Genomic DNA, 24,593 nt, shown 5'->3' on the forward strand with positions numbered 1-24,593 from the left:
CAAAAAGATCTTCCTTTTTTTGCTAATTTGTCATTGTATTTTTGAATTACCTATTGTTTTATTTTTAATTTTTTTATTTTTCGAGTTTGTTCATTTTGTATTTTTAATACGTACCTACATAAGTATGACAAATTGTAACAACTTGAGTAAATGTAGCGATGGTTTTATAATCATCAAATCAATTTCAATCCCAAACAAAAAAAAATGAGAAAAAAAAAGATTTTTTTGCGGAGGGGGGGGGTTAAAAATACTTATTTGGGAAATTGGTGATTGTTTTTTAAAAGGTAGTGAAAAGGTGGTGATTTTCGGCCAATAAATTCTTGTAGATACCTTGACGTGCGAAAAATTAATATTTTTGTATAAAGTAGGTAGGTAGGTAGGTAGGTGGTAGGTAGGTATCATAAAACTATGCTATTGGTAAAAGAAATCACTCACAGTTGCTAAAAATTTATGGAATATTAGATAAAGACGAAATGTCTAACAAATTTTCCAGCGATTTTCTGCAGTTTGGGGCACTTATTGGAATGCTAAATGGGCTTGTAGGTATAAAAGAAAAATGAGTGTAAATTCGAAATCAGTACCTCCAAAACCCTAAAAAATCGCAGATCACTCAAATTTTTCACTTTTTTAAAAAAGTTCTTACGTGATAGAAATTTTACATCAGGTTATTCATTTTACCTGTGATCAGCATGAAAATTCTAAAAAAAATTCGCCAATCTAAACGATCACTCAGTTTCCTCAAACTTGAAAAAAAACACTACACGATCTACGAAAAAAGTATAAGTACCTACTTGTACCAATCTCGGTTTATGGATCCTACTTCATGAACATTGAATTTCAAAATGACTCTTCAAACTGATTGAGTAAATTTTATCGCTGACAAGTAATCATAAGAAATTATTAAAACAAAAAACCACAACTGCAACTACTACTACGTATAATGTTGAAAAAACAATGAAGTTAAGACATTATACAAATTGACTTCTTGATGTACTCTCTTGGTATTTGATTTAAAATATGTATATGTGTGTAACTATCAAAAATCTATCTATAATTTACCCATATCTAGTACATAAAGAAAATCTCACAGCCGGAAGTCTACTTCTTTAAAGACAGGGAACATCCACAAAACTGTACCATTATCGTAGCAAGACAAACTAAAATATTTTATCGATAGCGGTTGCGGATCTGCCCATTCCAAGAAAGCATTTCCATTTTTTCTTCCAACTTGTATTTTATTTCCCTTTATTGTAATCCAGAATTCACGCCATTCGTTAGGTGACACCAAGGCCTCGTTAGCTCTTGTAGTGACTATGTCATCGTTTAATGGTCTTCTTCGGATTGTTGAAAACGTGTTTACTCCTGCGCCCAGAACTATTTCATAAAATGGCGATTCTTTATCCGGGAAAAGTGTAGGTGAAAATAAGATATGAGCGTCGCGGGGAGCTTTCACTTTGAAATTCAAATGGAGACAGTCGTTTTCCTTACTAATTGGAAAAAAGTGATTATATTTGTAAGAGATGGTTTTCAAAGTGTTGAATTGTACTTCATTGATATCATCTGAAAAAAAAATGAAAAATTGTATGTAGATGGTTGGTATTTAACGGGGGGGGGGGGGGATATTTCAGGATGACTTTCATATAGGTAGTTGTTATCATAATTCCAATTAATTTTTTCCAAGTTCTTAAAAGTCAGATTGAGGTATCTTGGACTACTTCATCGCGTGAATCAAAATTTCAGAAATTGGTGATTTTTTCAGTTTTCCAAGTTTTTAAAAGTCAGCGTTACACAAATTTAGGACAGACCCTCGGCTCAAAAAAATGTATGTCAAAATTGGAGTTTTTTTGGCATTTAGCCATCAGGCGCCGATTTTGGTCAAGAATTTTAAGAGGAGCTCCTTACACAAGAAAAAAAAAAGTGGAAAACGGAGGGTGCCAAAATATTTTAAAATTGCATAAATTGCTTAATGAAAAAATGCGATTGCCAATTTTTATCTTCGAAAGCCTCTTTTCTACATTTGAATTACATTTGCGGTCAGAAAATCCATTTTGACTTGAATTGAAAAAATTGTTTTTTTTTAAGATACTCCAGGAAAATTTTCAAAGTCTGAGCTGAGAAGGCCAATTATTCTTAAGGGGTAGAGATGATTTTTAGCGAAAAAAAATCAATTTTTAAAAAAAAAAAAAGAAAGAAAACATACAGCACTGGAGGAAATGCAAATCTGCATGAAAATTACAATAGAATGTTTAAAAAATGTTGCGACAAAAATATTATGTTAAAAAATCAACGAAAACTACAGAAAAAATTGTAAAATGACGAATTTTGAAAAGATTTTTTTTCAAAACGTCTTTTTTGAACTTTAGGTAAGTACTGTGATTTTCTGGACAATTCGGTAGATTTTTCCAATTTTACTAAAACTTGTTAGGGGCTTTGATTTTTTTTATTTTTGAAATGAAAAAAAATTGAATCCCATACTACCGTTGATCAGAGGTACACCCTTAGCAAATAAATAAGTGAAAATGATTGAATATTGATCAAGTACTTTAAAAGTTACTTTACCTCCGCAACTCATTTTGAATGGCTGTGTTGAAGAATTACGCTTGTTAAATCAAAAACACACGCGAAAAATTACTGCGGTCAATTTTAAGAATGTAACTGCTCGAAAGCTAAAATTTTATGTAAGCATACCTACTAAGTATCTACGCTATTTAAAGATTAATGTACGACTCTGTGTGCAATTTTTGAACGAATAGAAACTGTGGGCGAAGTACAAAACTGGTGATAACAAATTTTGTTGAATTAATTATCTCCGATGTTGTAATTTGTACCTACTTCGTAGAAAAGTCGATGCCATTCAGCAAAAGAAGAAGTTGTTGATAATACATTGTTGATTTCAACTTTTGCAGTATTCAAGCTGCAGCCGCGAGCCGTTGCACTAAAAGTACATTTTGAACCCCAGAAGAGAAATTCTAATCATATTTTTTGAGTATGTATTGCAGAAAAAAAATTATCTAATTATGAGCGATGCCATTTTCGAATAAATAAGATAGAAAATGCCTAATCTAATAAATGAGGTAGGTATAAATCTGCAAGTAGAAGTCCAATTTATTTACATCGTGGTATACCAAAGTGAGTCGATAGTCTCTACAGGGGCGTGCTCCGAGCTTATGGTAGGCAACCCAAGGTAGTGGGCCCTCATTTGGCTGAGGGCATCACCTGGGTAAAAAGGGATGATTTATCTATATATTTAATGAATTTTTCATTTTTTGAGCCTTCAAAATGGATGTGGAAAACAAACGGGACACTTGGAAGGGTCCCTAAATACGTCTGAGTACCGGGCCCCCAAAATGCTAAGCACGCATCGATTACTTACATCTTCCTAAGGACGAAGCTGACAGGGAGGGGGCTCGGACCCCAGCACTCTATTGTCATTATTTTTTTCACTTCAAATCGTTAATTTCTTTAAATTTCTATAGTCAATTTTTTTTAATGTAATACGATTTTTGCCTCCTAAAAAGTAATTTTTTATATCACTTTTTCAATAGCAAATTTTCAAAAGTTTTCGCCCTCGATTCGATCGGGCAAAATTGTTTTCTTCTTTCTAAATTATTTTAATGTACTTGGCAATTATTTATTCAATTCTCATATCGGAATAACTCCCAGCGAATTTTCCCATATGTATTTAATATTTATAATCGCTTTAACCTAAGCCCTTATTTTATTAACTAATATAATCTAAAAAATGAATTTATAAGAAAACATTATTCGCAATGTAGCCGAATGCTTAAATGCGATGGGGTTTTCTCAGGTATATTCATATGTTCATCGGTTCATTAAGATTCACCGAAATGGAATTTTCCCAGTTTCTTTCCAATTATTTCGCTTGAATTCAAGATTATTTTTCAATCGATTCATTGAAATGTGAGTAAAAGGTCATAAATAAATAAGGGAATAAAAACATTGTATGATATGAATAAATTATAGATGATAGAGAAAAGAAAATCGGAAAACAAGTTTTCTCATCGAGCATGTTGTTAATGATCTGTGTAGACTCTGTTAATAGTAACTGATAATTATTGATCCAAAATATTGGAAATTCGTTTAAAAAGATGGTACCTATATCTACCTATCAAATTCCTCTTCTCCACATCAGCTTCTCGATCAATTGTAATTTCACCAGAAAAATGTAAAAGCATATTGAGCAAGGAAGTGGTGTGTGCCTAAAATTATTTCAAATGCTCGTACTCATGAAAATTTGCACAATAGAATTTCTTCAATTGAAAAAATTATAGTGGACGCACCGCTACTGTATTTAGTTCTGTGACTTTTGAAACAGAATGTGCATGAAGACCAAAGCAAATATTAGGGATTAACTGATGCCTGAAACTGCTCACAATTTTGGGCATATGTATGGAATTATTGTTGAGGCAAGTTTCATCCAATTTTATGCATTTGAGTTTGAGTTAAACTTATAAAACTAAATTAATTCGAAATACGATCACCTCTGCACCTAGTTTTTATACGAGTACATAGGTATAAAATGCTGGTATCGTCTTGAATCTGAATAACAAATGTAAGTACCTATCTGTTTTAATTAGTTTGACCTAAGCCCTTATGATTAGAAAACTTTTAACGAAAAAAAAAAAAAAAAAAAAATGGTACCTATTTATTACAATGTATTTCTATCTACTCGTAGCTGAAGATTTGTACAATCATTTTTTTCTCAGATAATTTATATTTCATTACGGTTCACTTAACATTTTTTACAAGTTTTAAAGATTTTTTTTTTATATACTTAGTTAATTCATTAAAATAAGAATAAAAAGTCAGATTTTTTTAAACATGCCATTGATCGAAACAGAGAAAATGCAATTGCAAAATGAGTTTCATTATTTATGTAGTTACCTATCTAAGTATCTATCATACGATAAATTCTTGAAATTAAGTAAACCAGACTTTTAAAAACAGAACAATGACTAATTTCTCACATTTCAATAGTATGTCGGAGTTTCTAGTTTCTTATCTGACTTTCAAGAACTTGGAAATAAAAAAATAATCAGATTGATTTTTGTCATAATTTTTTTCTATTTCAAAATATATATGTGAAACAAACACCAATTTGTTGGAAGGGAAACCACGATTTTCCTTGAATTCTAAGCAAAAATCTAGTACGCCTTCTTTTCATTTTTAGTCAAAAAATTCTTAAAATGGTTTTGACAACGTTTGGCATTCCATACTCAACACCTAATTGATTCTACTCGAAAATTTCTCATCGTCGCTTTTACATCGATGTAAAATTTTCGGAAAAATTTCCATCAAAATTTCGCTTCAGAGGTCTACGTACACGTATTCTTTGATCACCACCTACTCTCATTTCTTTCTCTCTATAGTAACGAGCGTTGTAAAAGTAGGTATTTCTGATTCAGGCTTATTGCTTGAAACAACAGTTCAGCCTCTTTTATTAATATCTGTCATAAGCGTAGGTTGCAAAGGATCATTTATGAATCATTCGATGATTCTATCACCTCCTACTGCTCAATTCGGTGTTGTACGTTTCCAGACTGCGTACCATATTTGAGCGAGAAGTACGTGTTAGAAATGTTGAATGACTCATCTCGACTCGAGAAAAAAAAATACCTACAATTTTTAAGGAGTATTCGAATTAATTAGTCGGTATTTCTAACTTGATAATTATTGTAAAGCTCACAAAAAACGCGTTCAGTACCGATCGAAATACTACGTATTCATGTTGTTCTCGAATATGAAAAATTGGCTGAAGGCAGAAAAAAATATGAAAAGTAGAAAAAAATCTTTAAAAAAATATCTTGAGTACCATCAAGTATAGTTATTATTGCCAAATTTCAACGTCCTATGGAATTTAATTAGGTATAGACACACATTCTGAATTATTCAAATGCAAAATTTCAGCCTGTTAAATCAGTTAAAATTTCCAGCAATTTCATAAAATTATTATTTTTAATTTAAAAATTCACAATAAGACAATGGAAATGATATAAAGGGGGTAAGAAATAAAATCTTTCACACTTTTCGGGTATTCTTCAAAAGCGAGCCTTTAAGCTCTTTGGATCTATTAGGAGATATTTTGACTTTTTGAGCCTGACACTTGATTCTTTCGGGTTGAAAGATTCAATATTAAATTAATTTCTCAAGAATCAGATGCCTAAAAGAAACTTTGACGAGTACTCAACTACTTATCTTCGTCAAAATACCTGCGAATATGAGATTAAAAATGCAATGAAATTGTGCTTCGAGTTCAATTAAAATACAAATTGATTTACCATTACGAATTTTAGTGGAAAAGTTCAGTTCTCCTTCAATAAAATGAAAAGGCTTTTGCATTTCATTGAAATATCGAATGAGTAAAAGAAAAAAATCTCATTTTATTTAGGTTCCTACAACATTCCAATAAGCGGATTTTTTTTTTTGAAACATCTTATTTTTCTAGTTATAGTCTAGATTGAATCACTTAATGCGCACTCACTCTTTATTGTACAAAACACATTCCAATTTTTAAAAAGTAAACGAGCTTAATTTTTTAATATTGAAAGAATTGACTGGGTCAATTGTCATTCAAATAATTTTCGAAACAAGATAACCGTAGTAAGCAGTCCATTTCCTTAAACTTACGACTATTTTTATTTTAATTTCATGTACCTGCTTGGAAGTTTGAAAAATTAATAGCATTTGTGAGAACAATATCATCATTGATGAATTTGTTGTATTTATGGAACTTCGAACCTTGAATTCCATTCTGTCGCCATCGAAGTATAAAATATATTTATGTTTCATCATTAACTTTTGAATGATAATGACTTGAAATATTTTACTCTTCTTGATTGCTTACTTACTTCCTTGCTTGTTCTTACAAATTTATCTGTTATATTCCACTCCACTTTGTGTGTAGTGACTAGTGAAGTAGTGACTAATAAAATTTAGATTCATTTCAATTTTCAATCAGTTTCAAAGTCGATTTCAATTTTTAGTTATTGCTGCAAAGTGCAAATTGTACAATGAAATGAATGATGAATGAAGTGAATCGAACAGAATGAACTCGACTTCATTTTTGTTAGCTTATTCGCATTAATCGCATTCTGTTATTCCAAAAATAAAAATATTCTCTTGATTTTCACCTTGTAAAATGATAAATGAGTAATGAATGATCGAATAATTTTTAATCCCTAATTATATTTTTTTCAGATGCAGATTCATGAAAAAGATGAACTCGACCAACATCAAATCAACGAACAAACTAAATCTTGTCTGGAACTTGTTTGAAAAATTAAAAAAAAATCAATTTCCTGCTTTGGTACGAATTCTTGCACTAGCACTCCTAACAGCTGCAACGGATCTTCTCGCAACTAACTCGCGTCTTCTCAACTCCCACCACCAGGCAAGTAAAGTTTGCTCGTTTGAATCCAGTACGTCAGCTTTTGAGATTGGTGTTTTTGTGTTTCGTTCATGGTTAGGTACTGAAGATTTGTGAGTTTCTGTGCAGTGGGTTTTCAAAGTTTAACTTGTTCAGAATTTTAAAAGCACGCCGTGTGAATCGACGTTAACGCGATGTGTATGTTAAATTTGTTCGAGTTGTGTCGATATTCGCGTACTAATTTAAATTTGTTCGGGTTTTAATGGCGTGTTTCTCAGTGTTATAATGATTTATCTCTGAAGTGTTTTAGTTTTCGTGTTTCAACTTCTTCTACATATAACGATGGCGGCGAATTCGAATCGAAATAAAATGGTGCAACCGAAAAATATCTCGTCCATTCTGGCCAAATTGCACGGCGCTTTCACCGAGGCCATCACCGTACCCAAATTAACGGCTGATAAGAGAACTTTGGATAAAACATGCAAGCTGATGGACAAAGTAGTGAAATTATGTCAACATCCGAAAATGAACTTGAAAAATTCACCACCGTTTATTCTGGATATTTTACCCGATACTTATCAACGTTTACGATTCATTTGTTCCAAATACGAGCATCAATTACACATGCTGCATGAAAACGAACATTTCAATTTATTCATACTGAATCTAATACGAAAATGTAAACAAGCTATAAAACTATTTAAGGAAGGTAAAGAGAAAATGTACGACGAGAATTCCCATTATCGTCGTAATTTGACTAAATTAAGCTTAGTATTCAGTCATATGTTAAGTGAATTAAAAGCGCTATTTCCTAATGGATTATTCACCGGAGACCAGTACCGAATCACCAAAAGCGACGCGGCTGAGTTTTGGAAGAAGAATTTTGGAAATAGGTATGTGTACTTTTTTGATCCATTTCATCTTCTTATACATATATGTAAAGGTATTTTGTTATGTGGCTAGCAGCTGAGGTAATTTCCAAACATTCCAAATGATCGTATTGCGAATCATTGTGGTGATAAAGTAAATTGTATAATCGCGAACCCGAACCGCGATATGTAGCTACAGCTACTGAATAGCTAGCTATAAAGCTGCGTGTGTTAATTCATCTCGCTGTATGTCTATTGTCTGTCTGTGTGTGTGTTTGCGTTACTCTAACACTACATACTCGTATATTCGCTAATGAATGAATTTCTATCCTTGTAGTATGTTTTTATTGAATGATAGATAGATTCGCTCATCATCCGCTCGTCTTATATTGATAACAGTTCCTAAGTTCATTGCTATTCTCGACGTTTCCGGTGCTGTTATGATGAAGGCATTTTACACGAACAGGCGTTCGTTGATTTCAACTATCTCGTCGAAAAGCCCCCCTGAAAAGTATACCTTCTCATCTGTTAAACATCTAGAGTGTTCGAATGGTTAGACTGTACGTTGCGGAGGTTATCATTTGCATATTCGAGTGTTGGCGTATATACGTACATAGCTGAATGAAAATGCTTATTTTTCAAGTAATCAGCTGATAATTGTCATAATATCTCGAGGACAACGAGCTACGTCGAAATAGTACCGAACGAGTCAACAGTAATGAATTGTTTACTGGCGAGAAAACAGCGAGAGTGCAAAATTGGTTGAAATGGTTGATAAGAGAGAAGCTTCGCTGGCAGGGTACTCGAAGAGGAGGCGACGATTGCAGCTCGTCGTACTTTCAGCTCTCACACGTGTGGTAATTTCAATACATTATCGAAGGTATTCGATCTCTATTTAAGTTGATTATACGTTAGGTTTTGGTACACGACACGACCAAGCTTAGCTTATAGACAGAGTATGCTCTCGCAGTGAGCCATCGTCATCATCTCTCTCTGTGATCTCGATTATTTAAACGAGCTCTCGTCGCTTCCGCGTAGATTTGTCACGCTTGTGAAACGACGTCAGTGTGCGGTAATTTTTATCATCATTCTTTGTAAACGACCAGATTGATTTGACATCTGGTACGGTGGCATTTGATTCGTCTACTCGGTAGTCAGTCACTCGTCTTAAGACGTCGGTATCGTACATCTACAGACGCGAGTATTTAGGACGAGAGTCGTTTAGGTATATACGAGAATGAACGATAATTTCCAAAATTTCACCAACACCAGCGTAATGAATGAAAATCTATTTTTATCGCGGCCGTTTTCTCCTTGAATGACCCTCCTTCCTCTCGCCCATTCGTTTCCTTCCGCACCTAGCACCGCTAGTCTATGGTCCCTTTTTAAAATTACGTTATTAATCTGCGTGTAAGTGTAAATGTACGTATACGTATGTGTAGTATGTAAGAGTATGTAGGTACGTAGATTCTCTCGTGCATTTATTGTACATACTTATGTATAGAGAGAGATACACCGACAACACCGACACCGCCATACCGATGAAATGTGAATACGTTAATGCTCCGCATTTATCTGTCTACGAAAAAGAGCTATGAAAGGAAGCTGATTGTTTTACTTAGCTTTTTAGTACCTTTTATGTTACACGAACGATTAGCGTCGTTATGTCTGCCATACTAATTGTTGTGTTGTTTCAATATAACACAGTGTGTTGAACTTGCCCAACGCACCGAGAACGACACGAAGAACGAGGAGCGACGAGCGACGTTATCGTAAAAAGCTCGTTATCGAGGCTTTGAAATTCGACACTTGTGAAAGTGAAAATGAAAATGCTCGAGTTATGATTTCATAGCTTTATGTTACGTTGAACTTCCCTCGGGTGATGTTAATTTATCTAATTTTTTCCTGGTTCAGGAAACGTGGGAGGGGGAAGTTGATGAGGTGAGATGAAATTTGAGAATTTATAGCGTTTGAAATTGACCCAACGAATGTTTTAGCGTACCTCAAATGGTCTGAAGGTTTTTTAATCGAGACATTTTGGATTTCGTACGATTTAGTTTTTCTACAGCTTCGAAATCGGTCAATTATACAATGGGGGGGGGGGAGAGGTCAACGTCCTGATTTCAATAAGCATCGGAGTAAATTTTTGTTACATCAAAGATACAATTTTTTCAATAAACTCTGTCGACTCTCTTTCTAGGTGCGAAAACTACATTGTTGAACCCACTATAGAATCGAATTTGAGTTGTTGATGATAGTCATGTAGGACATTTTCCCTTTTGAATTTCGATGAAAAAAACTTCACGCCTCTTTCTGTGTAATATCGTGTCGTGTCCATGTAACTCCTCATTCATTCTAACTTCATTTATGAGCAATTTTCACCGCAGTATCGATGATACCATTGGCAAATACGTCGAATTGATTTTCTGATGTAGATTCGTGCAATCGACGCCTTCGTATTTCTGATACATACATTCCTGCAAAATTACTTTTCATTTTACCACCTATAAGTTGGCTCATGAAGAGGTACATACGTAAAATGATCTGTAAAATTTCATCAGAACAATGCCTCCTTGAAAAAATTATTCATACTTTGTAGGTAGAAAATTGCATGCTCTAAGAAGTTTTTTTTATTCATTATTTTCGTAGAGTATCTCTGATGATTTTTAAGAATGGATTTTAGTGATGAATGATGATAAAATTGAAAAAAATGTCTTTTCATCTCAAATGGAGACGATTGAAATTTTATCGGACCATCCAAGTTTAGCGCATGTCTCAAAAACAAAGCCCATTGCAAAAAAAAAAAACATTGTACTCAGCGAGTACCTACTTGAAAATGTTATACTTTTGTATATAGTTCTTTTCATTTTTTTCGTAACACTGTCGATTTCCCCGTAAAATCGAAAACTCTTCTAATATACGATTTTTTTTCTAATAATTATATTCCTCCTATTGATACTTTTGTACCATAATCCAAATATTTGTAGGTATTTTCAAGATGCTTACATTTTCATAAATGGTGAATTTGTTAATTGGATCGCTACAATTTTACGAATTTGCCATTAAAATTCCAATTGTACGGAATAAATTTTAATTAGGAAAGAATTTCGCGAGAAGAATGTTTCTTGAGGAAGAACTTTCTACGAAGAAAGATTTTCCCTGAATCCAAAAAATTGATTTTTGATGAGAAGCAATAAAGTATGTAATAATTGATGAAATTGTGCATGAAATTGGTATCTACTAATATAGGGTGAGTCGAAAATGACAAAACTAAAATTTTCAAGTTCAAACTACATAGGTGGAAAAGTTGTCCCTCAAGCAGCTTAATAGAATGGAAAAAAGTGATTCTTATCTACCTATATCTTTCAATTGCGCCAAAGCCTTCAATTTTTCAAAAAATGAGAAAAATATTGTTTTAGAATTTTCGTAAATTACTGAAATCACAAACACGTCCCCAAAAAAAATTTATTTAGGCCAAAATTTGTGACTTTTTTATAAAAAAATGGTGTTTCAGAATTTTTATAAAATAATTGCTATTACTCGAAATTTTAAAAAATCTGAAATGATCATTTTTTTCAGCAAAAAATATCATTTTTGGTCTAAATAATAAATTTGACGACCTTTTTTTTAAACAATTTTTATCATTTTTGAACGAATTCATTTTCATTTTTTGAAAAAATGAAGCCTCTTGTGCTATTGGAAAATATTAGTCGATTTGATGATTTTTTTTTCATTTTTATGCTCGCCCAGAGGTAATTTTTTTCTGCGATATTTGAAATCGCAAAACTTAATTTCATAATTTTCGATCCACCCTATCAAATTTTGCCTTTTTATGACTGTGACATCTTGAAATGACATGAATCAAACTAACATCTGAAATTTAATTTTTCAAATTTGTATTTTTAAATCATTTCTCTTCTTTCCTTTCTATTCCTTTAATGATGAAATCTCGAAGTATATACATAAAACATTTTGAGAAACATTCTACGAGAAAAAACCTAAAAACTTGGATGGATATTTTGTTCAAAATTTCTCGGATGCTTTTAACTTTGTGACTGATAATTTTTGGAAGTAGAAAAGGAAATGCTACTAATTTTTACTGAAGTCACATTGATCGAAATCATAAAGAAAATCGTCTTGTTTCTTTTATGAAAAAAAAAAAAAAAATTATAATGAATGCAATTTTGCATGCAATCCTCCCCCTCTCTTCCCTCCCTTCACCAGGCTAAACGTGAAGAAAAATAGCTGTTTTTATTAATTTTTTTTTCTCCAAAAATTTGAAAACAAATGATGAGTTAATTGTGAAACTTTGAACATTTTTTCAAGAAATAAAATAAGTAGGTAGGTATATATTTGCGGAATTTCCACTTTCCATTTCGAATGAAATTGAGAGAAAAACCGACCTGTGATGTGTCCCTTATTCAAGATCCATTTTTTGTTGGGGAGGGGTGAATATATATAATACGTCTTTTTAGCTGCAGGAACTCTTGTACTGGATAATGAATTTTTTACATGTTCGGTGTGTTGGAATTTTGAGTGTAGGTATCTCCAGTGGAGTAGAACGTCGAGAATTTCAGTTCCAAAAATGTTTTGATCACTTTGATCTAGAATTGCGTTTTTTGAATAGGTAGTTGATTTTTTTCGGTCGGTCGTTTTTGTGACTTGAAGATCTTTATATTGCAGCAACGGTTTTAAAAGATGGTTAACTTGTCAGTACCTTCAAATTTTGGTAAAAATGCAGTCATTGTGTTCGATTGCAAATTTCCTCCTTTGCAACATTGGTCATTATGAGTACCTTTCTGAACGCTTGAAAATACAAAAATCGTGCAAATTGAGACCGCGAGTTCTGCCAAAGAAAAAAAAATAGGATAAAATTGATGTTTCGTTTTACTTGTGAATTTGATATTTCGTAGGTACATACATACATTATTTGTATTTTTGCAAAACCCTCTCGATTTTTCAGGTTCAGAATTCATTCATGATAAGAAAAAGTTGAAAATAGAACAATTTCTATCGACTCTTTTGCCACTTTATTGGACGAAAATAGTACCTAACAGCCTACCTTTAGATAAAGAATTTTTTTCTCGCTTTCAATTGCTTTTGTGCTTGTGAGAATACGAATGTGCTCTGTCCCGATGTTTTTCCTCTTCCTGTCTCAACCAAAAATATGTCCTCGAAAGAGAGGAAGCGCGATTCCATCTCGAATAAACTCATCTTCCTTTTTTTTTGGTTTCAAAAATAGAACTCGAAAAATATGAACTGTAAGATTTTATTTCGTGACAACATCGTTTTTTTTTCTATCGATAGTCTATTTTTCAAAGACGGTTGTTTTTGTTATTTTTTGTATCCACTTGAAATATTTTCTAGTATCAACGAAACAGGAATTATGTGTTTTCTCGTATTATGTATTTTGTATTTTTCATACACTTGAAGAGTGTGTTTTTACATATACAAACATCGAATTCATAATATGCTTACTCGTATGCTAAATACCTATTTATTTGTTGAAAAGGTTTCTAAAAATATGACGAGTTCGCCCCTCATCGCCATCTTCTTGCTCGGGTTTAATGTGAAAATGTGAATAACCAATTTCTGCGAAAGTGTAAAATAAAATAACGATTTTCGTTAAATTATCACGGCTCATAAGTCTCTCGAACTCGAAGTGGAACTATTTTCGAACATTATCCCATCATCTCATTTCTCGCTTTCACGCGATAGTTAATTAATCCGAACTATCTAATTTAATCGGTCCGCGTATGCGGTGGTATCGAGGATAAACGATGATCAAATCACGCGAAAGGATATCGTTCGACGTTTAAAAAGGTTAATTTTCAGCCTCTGTAAATGCTCGCATTATACGTTCGATAAATTTTCACGAACACATCGCTGTAATCATTCGAGGCTCGTTTAATTGAGAAATGAGATAATTTATCCGCCATCCGGCGATTGCAAATGTGCTTAGGAGAGAATAAAATAACCCACAGAAAACGAATCTAAATTTGAGGAAAAATTTGGAATAACCACTCGTTAAAAAATTTCGCTTTTTTGAAAATTTTTCGAATCTTTTAATTAATTGACGAAGTAATTTTCTAATTATGTCGAGCAATTAATATTAATTTATCGACTGTTTTCGTTAATGATTTTGAAAATGATAATTTTTTTCATCGATCGAAAGGCTCGTGCTATGATTTTTTTTTTAATGACTTGAGAAGAGCCGATAAGTCTACCCGATTTGTCTTTTTGATAACGACGATTTTTATATGCTAACGTATGCGAAAAGTTATTCTTAAAATGTAGGCCACCACAACATAGAGTAAACTTTACTCGGCTCGAAAATACCATAGCATGTATTTCATCGTCGTCGTCGACGACTTGAGAAGAAATTACACGAGTATTTTGTACTTACGTCTCTGCTCTCTAGTCTATACGTGCGCGGTTATGTATAGTATGGGACGAGCTTTTTAATACCTATTTCTGCGTAGATAGAGATACCGAATAGAGTACGGTTTGGTTTGGTAAAATCGTTACAGTTGGTTTACCATTCATTCGTCTGATAAGATGTTATTTCATCGGGATGCGACGTGAATGAAACTTCAATAGGAATACGATGCTCGCCGATTAAAGCTGACCAGTATTTTACGAGAGAGCATTGTATACGTGGTTTGTTGTTTCTGCGAAATATTGATACTATAGGCGAAACCTTGTCGATGCTTGAAAACATTACGTAAAAGATTAATTTGCGGTCGTTTCGAGAAAATACAAGTAACCATTCGTAGCTTGTTTTGTTAGGAGTTGATTCTAACGCAGCTAGGTCTGTGTTTTTGGTAGACTGGGAATAAATTGAAGGAATTACTGGAATAAGACAACAAAGGTGCGGAATCGACTGAAAAATTTCGATTCATTTTTTCAAAATGTGCTTCAATTTTTTTAAACCCACTGTACGATTTTTTCGAATTTTTTCTTGGGAGAGTTGTCGTTTTAAAATAAAGATGAATTTTTCCCTGCTCGAAGGTCGATTTTATCCAACGACATTTTTTTCATGAAGCTATGTACTTAGGGATTCGTAATGCATTTTAATAAATTTTCAGCTGCTCAGTAAAAAAATTGATGTGGTTTTCCTGCTACCCTTTTCTTCGATTCTCATTCAATTTTTAAAATTTGTTTCTGAATTCAGGCCTTTCTTTTTCCCCTTCCAGGAGTGCTAATTTATATCTCAAACAGATTCACTCCTGGTTCAACGAATCTCAATATACGAGCTTTCAGAGTTCGATAGTTTTCTGAGAAATTACGAATGTGTGAAAATTATGAGCTCCTCCCCCCCACCCCGACTTATATTGAAGGGTTAGGGAAGGCATACAAAACTGCCAAAGGGTACTTATGAAAAAAAAAAAATTGAACATAATTTTGGTTTGAGGTGATATACCTAGCTACCTACTAAAATAGGCACATCATAAATTTCGTGTTAAATATAATGACTGATTTACAACAACGTACTTTTTTCCGAGCTTTTCGTCGACGTTGAATTCAACGAATATGAATCGGTGAACTGTTGACTTGGTACGATACAGCTTATTGGAAGCCATAGGCGATACGAATACCTTAATGGGATACAATTTACCTAATAAGGGTTAGCGTATCTGTTGTATAAACCCAAATAAATACGAATAAATAACTCGAAATATCGGTATTACATGATAAGGCCATTTTATACGCCAAGTCTGCTAATATACGAGGATATTGTGTACCACCGTAGGCTATGTACGTCTATGTAAACACAATACAACGTTATACATAGGTATATAGGATAGGTGGGTAGGTTAGGTAGGTATACAGGGTGTTCCAACTTCGAATGGCAAGCCGGCGTGTAGTGATAGTACTCGGTGAGACGAACAAAATTTGTTGTGTACACAAGTAGTCTATCTTGTAAATTGAAGGAGCTAAGTGCTTCGCAAAACTAGAAATTTACCAATTTTGAGAGGATCATCAAAAATAAAGATATGTTTGAATCATTCAAATGATGCCCAAAACCCATAGTACTCGAGTGGACAAACAAATAATGTTATTATGACAAATTGCCTATCTTCGAAATTGAAGGGGCAAACTTGATTCAAAATTTCCAAATTTGTCGTCCAGAGATTTTGAAAATTCTGAATTTTCAAATTGTGTTTGCGCCTTTAATCTTGAAGATAGGAAATTTGTCATAATAACTTTTTTGTTCATCCATTCAAATACTATGAGTTACTGAAGTGACCTAAATGATCTAAACATTTTCTCATTTTCGGCAAATTTTTCAAAATTGTTCAATTTTTGCCAAAAAATGGTGTAAGTTCTTCAATTTACAGATAGTAAGAAAATGTCTGCATAATTGAAATGACTTCAATAACCCATAGTGCTCAAATGGGCGAACAAAAAACGTTATTATGACGAATTGCCTATCTTTTAAATTGAAGGTGCAAACACAATTTGAAAATTCAGAATTTTCAAAATCCAGGGCACGCCAAATTTGGAAATCTTGAATCAAGTTTGCCCCCTCAATTTCGAAGATAGGCAATTTGTCATGATAACATTTTTTGTTCGTCCACTCGAGTACTATGGGTTTTGTGCATCATTTGAATGATTCAAACATTTCTTTATTTTTGATGATCCTCTCAAAATTGGTAAATTTCTGGTTTTGCGAAGTACTTAGCTCCTTCAATTTACAAGATAGACTACTTGTGTACATAACGAATTTTGTTCATCTCGCCGAGTACTATCACTACACGCCAGCTTGCCATTCGAAGTTGGAACACCCTGTATAATACCTATACACGAATGGAGAAATCAAGGGAGAGATTTTAAAATTAAATTTAAAAAGGTTATACATAGATACGTATACGTTTTGGCACTACAATGTTTACATCGCTTATCGTTTAGGGAATCGAGTGCAGCATATCGTAAATTAAAAGGGGAAAAGCGCATAGCGTGGACTAAATGAAGCAATTAATTCAACAAATGGCAAATTAGTTTTAAAACTGGTAATTATTTAGCTTTCGCAATCGCTAGTTTAATTTTGGATACGCGATCGTCGACCGAATATATTATTGTTTGTAAATTGAAAAATGAAAATTTCGAAATCGTTTTGAAACGTGGTCGGTTGTGTTTCGAAAGTGTGTGCATTTTAATGTCTTTTTTAAAAAGGACGAGCGAGCAATTTTACGAAATGTTTTGATTTTTGAAAGAAAAAGACTAAACTTTGTGTAATGTTTATCTATCGAAGATTTGCAACTCTCAGAGCAAAATGAAAAAAGCGATAGTGAGATTGGCAATTCTGAAATTACAGAAGAAAATGGTGTTTTTTAAAAATAGCATCGTTTATTTATTTTTCAACGTGTATATTTACTGACAATTTTTTGTGTTCTTTTTCGTTTTCACGCTCGTCTTTTATCTAGCACATTTTTCTCAAAATTCAGCCCTCTGCTGCGAATCCTGAACTGAAAACAGAACTGTGATAGAGCTTGTGTGAAGCTTTTGCTATTCTCCAGCCTCCGGACTTCGAGCAGGCAAAGGGATGTTGAAGGCTCGAATCTCAAAAAAATAAACATACTCGTGTATATTCAAACTGAGATGTCCCGCCATATTTTCATAGTTTTAAACTTTTTTTTTCAAAATGAGGATTGGAGATGGAAGCGTATTGGTGGGGATGGGGGGGGGGGGTTCAAGTCCGAAAAAACTGTGACAAAAAGCCTCCGTAAGTGACAACATAAAAAAAAAAGTAAATTTACTCAATGTAGAAAAAAGGTCTCTAGGTCTCCCAAGCTATTTTTGTTGTGCTTGTTATGAAGCTCTCAAAAACAGAAAAAATATTAAAATATTGTTCAGGAGGCTAAAAATGAAAAATTTTCAAGAAATTTGGCGAAAACTTCAAATTTTTACTTTTTTGTTTTCAGATTCGAGGGACTCTATACTTATTCGTTCATGATCTACATTGTTGTGGAATCGAAGAAGGTTTTTTTTTTTTGGAGAAAGAGGTTGCGTAGAAAAATTCTGGCTGAAAAATGGAAATAATTTTTTTTTTCAATTTCATTTTATTTTATTTTCCTGACAACTTGTGCGGTGGGGACTTATACGAGGGATTCAATGGGTAGAGGATGAAGTTTTGTTTTGAAACTGGGATTATTTAGAATAATTCTGACGCTGAAATGAAAATATTTTGAAGAAATTTTTTTTTTTTTGTTGGAATTTTTGAGTTTTTCCACTTGCGAGGGAGGGGGGGGGGTTTGCAGTACTAAAAGTTTTCAATGAATTTTTTTCATCAAAACGAAAAAAAATTCACTAGGTAAAAGTGGTGCTCAGTCAATTATGCAAAATTCATATTTTTCATGATTTTCAGTCACAAAAGTGTTGAAATTGCATTTTGAGTCCCATTTTATTTTGTATATTTTTGCGTAGGTATTCTAATAATTTCCGCATATTATTTTTTTCTAATTTCTTGTGTTTTCATCGTCTTTTTTGGAGCATATTTTCACACTAGTTTTACAAAAATATACCAAAATTTCATCATTTTTACGATTTTATGTAATAATTTTTGGGAAAACTTTAATTGAACGACAGATTAAGTGAATTGCACGACAGAAAAATCCCACGACGAAATCGTGTTTTTGAACGACAGCGATTTAACGACAGTTTTGGTCATTAAAACGACAGAATTGAACGACAGACCTCCAACGACAAGCATAGAAAATTCACGCCACGAGAAAGGGAATGCACGACGAACATGGGAAAGCCCGACGAAATTATTTCAATTGCCCGATTGAATTGTGTCCCTTTTTCGAGTGAGGTGGCCATCTCACTACTAATTTGGACAAAGTCATATCAATGGGCTGATTCTCGAAATACTTATGTAAGTACTTAAACGTTCTTTAAAATATGATTCCTATGATTAGAAAAATCATTTTGGTGCAGCTATCCACTCTAATCAATATCTACTTACATCCTTCCCTTTACGTTCAACATCTTTATGTATTTGAATTCGAATCGAAATTGTAGTCCTTATGCCTCTGTGCAAAAAGTGTTTACTCTTCTGTGTAATTTTTTCAAATTTTTGAAATGGTCGTTTCAAATTCTGTTCTTATTATGAAAAGTTGAGCTTTTATTGTGAAAATTCGATTTTGAATCTTTAAAAAATGATCTAGTTTGAATTTCTCATCCATTCTATTTCAAAAACTGCATACATTTTCTTAAAATTGAGCCAGTCCCGAGATTAATGATTAAGGACCATCGAAGACAAATTCGTAAAAAATTGTGAAAAATCAAAGAACTAGACTTACCTAATCGTAAAAATATATTACTTATAGAGCTTCTGCTCTACATATAGAATTTTTCTGATTTGTGTATTTTTTCGTGAAATTATTTTAGAAATTAGCGTTTTGACAATCTTGCATTGTGCGATTGGCCCGTAGAAATTGTTGCTCTGGGCTACTTTGTGTAGCTTGATTGTTGAAAAGAAGATACCTAGACCTACCTAAAAAGAGGCTGAAATCTCAGAATTTTGATTCGGGTTAAAAAAAGAGGATGTGATACTTCTATTTAGAATACTCAAAATGCTCACGGAGATATACAGTACGAGAAACACTGTATTGGCTCAATTTTGCTTGAAATTATACAAAAGCTTGTCAAGTGAAATCAAGTAAGTATAACCCAATTCAGGTCGTGTACAATATTAGTTATTATCAAGTTTGAAAAATTTTTCTTCCGCGAGAAACATTGAAGAGGGAATATTCGACACGAAGTAGGCGTATTATAACGTTCGCGAAACCGAAACGAAGTTATATCGAGAAATTTCCCAGTTTCGATACGATTTTGACGACTTAATGAAAGGATAAGCATCGTTTTCAAATTGATACTATCTTCTCGACACGTGACGAGTATGGGTAAATGAAAATACCTACCTCCAATATAGCGAAATTTTCACCTTCACCGGAGTGAGCTGCGATATTTCGCCCTTCGTATTCAACGTACGAGTATAATACGTATACGCCACCAGACCGAGATAATACTCGCATTTGTATACACAAGTTGGCAAATCGGCCCGTTTTGGAACGTTGACGAATGACAGATGAGCGCCGTCGTTCATTTACATTAATGAAATTTATATAAACGACGAGGCAGCGAAGGGGCCAAGAGCGAGGGCGCTTCGATGTGGCGACAAAGTAAAATTAGCGTAAATTTACTTTAGCTTTTTCGCGCGCGATAAAAAGAGCGGCGCGGCGCAATAATTCCACCTGCGGCGAAATTTTCACGAAAGGGGGGGGGGTGCGGGGGAGCGCGATGACGGACGAACGGTATCGGATCGGTAGCTTTTTAAGCTGTTTTGTAAACAAAGAACAGCGTATCTGCGAAAATGCTAGAGAAAGGGTAGAGTAGAGTAGCCGAATTATCTGAAGCTAGCGTAGCAATTCCGTTTACGTTGATGGTTGGTTGGCTGCTGCTGATTAATTAACGTCTCGACGCTCGATTTTGTTATTTTATTGTCTCAAACGATAGGTATAGACGAGAGGGCAGAGAACGAAGACCAAATGAAAATTTTTTTTCCTGTTGTATCGTTTTTTGGTTGCCGATGATACTGTGTATAAGAAGTTCCAACGAAGCGGAATTATTGGAAGAGTTAATTGCGTAGCGTTGAAGTAGACGGACGAGGGGCGGGTTTCCTGTTTATGGAAGTTGATCGTTTTTTCATTAACACGAAAATACACTCGTATTGCTCATCGAATGAATGGAAACTTACGTAGAGAATATGGTCGATGGTATTAAATTATTTCCGGTCTATGAAATCGTCAAAATAAATTTCAATTCGTTCTTTTTAGGATACGGTTCGATTTATACTAAAACGGAAAACGCCGCGAAAAATGAACGACTGGCGTGGTTTAAATTCGTCGAATTTTCTGATAAATAAGTCTCGAGAAAAAAGAAAACCACCAAAAAAACCCAGCGTAGGTTCGAGTGTTGTTCTTTTACCTACATCTTTTGTATTTGTACGAATTCGAGAGAAGGTTTTTCTTCCAACGAAGCTTTTACAAACATCCGGTTGTAAAAAGCGTTTGTGTTTTTTAAAAAATTTAATTTTCCTTTTGTGCTTTTGTTAGGGTAATTTTTTGCGAGACGACGACGATCGAGTGTTTTTTCTTCTTCTTGGCGGTATAGAAAAGTTTTCTTTTTCTTTAACGCTAACGCTTTGAAATAGAAATAAAAATGCTAAGTTGATTAGAATTAAAAGTCGAAAAGCAGCGTTCATCGTTACGAGAGTGTTGTCGACTGGATGCGATAGCAAAAAAAAAAAGTTGAATTGGATGAAATTTTCACTTAATCGGAGTATCTAAATTTTGCCGAGTAGGTATTTATAAACTCGTTAATGAGTATTTTAAAAATTGCCATCGTCCGTATAATTCAAGTACAATTAATTTGATTGGAAGAAAAAATACGAAGAAACGTAATTCGTTCCGAGAGAATAAATTTTCTACTCCAATCAGCGAAAAAAATAAAGAAGAAATCTATAATAAAACTAATTTATTTTATTGAACGAAAGTTTTACGAAAATTCGATGTGGCGTGGGTACGAGATGGGGGTCGTTTTGAGAGAACTTTCCAAGTTTTCGGTTCGTTTCGAATGACGTCACCGTTCGGTCCGAACAATTTCATTTTACGATTCGGCTTTCTTTATAGATGTGTCGACTGTCGAGTCGAGTCGCCGCATAGAAACATATCATCAGCGGAAACGCCGGAAACGTGTAGATATCGTGCGGAAATTTTCATTTTTTTCGCATTGATGAGTTCGTAAATACGATGGAAACATGAGAGATTGAAATTAAATCTAGGATTGTTCGCTTTGTTTGCTGTTTTTTTTTTTTGCGAGCGAGGAAGAGGATGACACGTGTATGAAAATCAGAATGTATGAACTGAAGTTACCAGCTATGAGCGTGATAATTTGGATCATATTGTAGTTTCATATGAATAATGGATTATGCAACTAATATTTGTCAAAATTGAAAATGAATTAGACGAGATTGGAATATGTATTTTCAAAATTGTATTCAAAATCGAGCTTCTATGAATTTTTTAAAAGTGAAACAAATTTTCTTGTTAAAATAAAGAATTTGATAAAATATTCAAAATTGAAGTAATTTTACATAGAATACAAAAGTTTGGAGAATTTGCTATTTGATTAGCCAATCGATTCTGAAAAAAAACTTGTTCATTATCTATATTCTCACCCTCATAAATTATACAGGTGTGTACTTTACCTACCTACCTACCTACCTAATGGAAAATGTATGAATTTTGATGAATTTTTATACTCACATTCTGAGTAACAAATCAGAAATTACGTTGTTAGGTGAGCTGAAATTGATTATACACTCGGTTCAGCGTGTTGTGCTTGTGCTATGGTAAAAGTTTTCTTCGAAATATCGTCGAGATAGTTTACGTGTGAATTATATACTCGACGATAATCACTTTTGTGCGAGTTTAACGCGTTTGTGAAGTACAGCGAGGTAAATTTTCAACGAAAAATAAACGCTTCGAACCTTTTTAGAAAGTTTTTCAAGTTGTTCGAGTCGAACGAGGCGTTTTTCAATGAATGCCTGCTGTTTCGTTTGTATTTGTGTGTGATTAAGTTTAATACCTTGGTTTGTCAGCTATAAGTACATAAATATATAAATACAGGGTGTTTCGTAGCAACGAAGCATCATTTTTAGTCCAGTGAATAGGGTCCTATCTCAAGTGCAAAAGTTTATGTTCAACGATGAGTGGGTTGTTTTTCAATTTTTTTTTTGAAATTTGATGAAATGTAAAAAAAGTTATAGTCAAACAATCTCAGTAAAACATAAGGAAAATTTCAAATTTTTTGGTCAAATTTTAAAAAATTTGCAAATATTTTAAAAATTGAAAAAGAAATTGGCTCAAAGTGATTTGTTGGTGTATTTAGTACTCCCATATCATCACGTTTAAACCATTAGGAAAGCTCAAAGTTCATCTTTCGAGTTCAGGGGTTCTCAAAATAATAGTTCTTTGTCCCAAAAAAATGAATTTTTTTCAAAACCTATGAAAGGGTTTCAAATTTTTCAAATTTTGAGCTTTCGCTGGAAGCTGAGGAAAAAAAGAAGTCATTGGATCATAATATTTTTCTAGTCCCCATCAAATTTCAAATATGTATTCGAAAAACGACTCTCTTCATGACTCTTAACGCGTCATCAACGGTATATTTTTTAGAGGGGGAGGGAGGGAGTGTGAAATATTTTTTGCAAGGTTTTCAAAATCTATCAAACTTACCTTATTGGTTTATTTTGCGTTTAAAAAGTTTTCATTATTAGTGATTTAAACATACGTACTGTGAAAAAATCATAATTTCAGGTGTATTCTCATGAAAATTTATGATTGTGTCATAAAATCAGTTAAATACTGATTTTTAAAATCGTGTAGTTACTGTAGTTGATTGCTGTTGGCACTCTCAAAGCACCTTCAAAAATGCGACTTTACTTTGTGATGAAAACGAGAGAAGTGTCTCACTTTTGTCCAAAAATAGAAAAAATTCTGTTTTTTTCTAAATTGCCAGAAGCTTTGTTTCTCGCTGAAAATTGTTAAAAATCGTAGTTTCTCGCAACAAACTTAAAGAAATCCAACTTTTTTGCAAAAAATTATCAAAAATCTCACTTTTTTGGCAGGAATTGTTAAAAATTGTGAGAAAGTACCACTTTTTTTACATCTCGCTTTTAGCAAAATTGCTAAAAAAAATCACACTTTTTTCCAAAAATTCAATGCTTGAAAGTTGAGCTTTTTTGCTAAAAATTCCCACAAAACCCTGTATTTTGGGAAAATTGTCAGTATTGTAATTCTGCAAATTTGCTGTCAAAAATTCCCCTTTTCAGCAAAACCAAAAAGTTTCACTTTTTTGTCAAAAATTGCTAAGAAGCCCTTCTTTTTGCTAAAATTACTGTCGTAGTTTCGTTTTCTGCCAAAAGTAGCGAAAGGTCTCTTTTTTTTGGTCTAAATTGTCAAAAAATCTCATTTTCGCCAAAAATTGCTAAAAGTTGTTGTTGTTTTTTTTTTAAATGGCAACTGTTTCTGAATGGCAACGTTTGAAATGTATCATTATTTTTTATTTGAAATTTTTCCCAGTATTCAAGATATGAATTTTCGGGGAAAGAATGGGAGGGGGTACAGAAATTTTCGAAATTTAATTCGAGTCATTTTTACTAGCTGATGATGGATTTATAAAAAGACAAATAAAAAATGGTGGGAAAACATGATGAAAAATGAGAATGCACTTTTTAACGTAATTTAAAGATAGGCAAGTCTGAGAATTTG

General features: G+C 33.3%; 1 protein-coding gene and 1 long non-coding RNA gene across 2 annotated transcripts in view; one reads left to right on the plus strand and one right to left on the minus strand.

Moving 5' to 3' along the window:
• Window positions 1-920: 920 nt before the first annotated feature.
• LOC135833296 (uncharacterized) lies at window positions 921-2,868 on the minus strand. Its single transcript, XR_010556444.1, has 2 exons — window positions 2,560-2,868; window positions 921-1,560 (listed from the first exon to the last, which is right to left on the minus strand). It is a non-coding gene; the product is annotated as an uncharacterized LOC135833296 (long non-coding RNA).
• Window positions 2,869-7,450: 4,582 nt separating this feature from the next.
• Cbl (E3 ubiquitin-protein ligase CBL) overlaps window positions 7,451-24,593 on the plus strand; it is a 142,140-nt gene continuing 124,997 nt past the window's right edge. The window contains exon 1 of the mRNA XM_065347038.1: window positions 7,451-8,280. Coding sequence (XP_065203110.1) covers window positions 7,730-8,280 — 551 coding nt within the window. The 5' untranslated portion in view covers window positions 7,451-7,729. The remainder of the gene's footprint in view (window positions 8,281-24,593) is intronic.

This window comes from Planococcus citri, chromosome 1, assembly GCF_950023065.1.
Source record: "Planococcus citri chromosome 1, ihPlaCitr1.1, whole genome shotgun sequence".
Lineage (NCBI taxonomy): Eukaryota > Metazoa > Arthropoda > Insecta > Hemiptera > Pseudococcidae > Planococcus > Planococcus citri.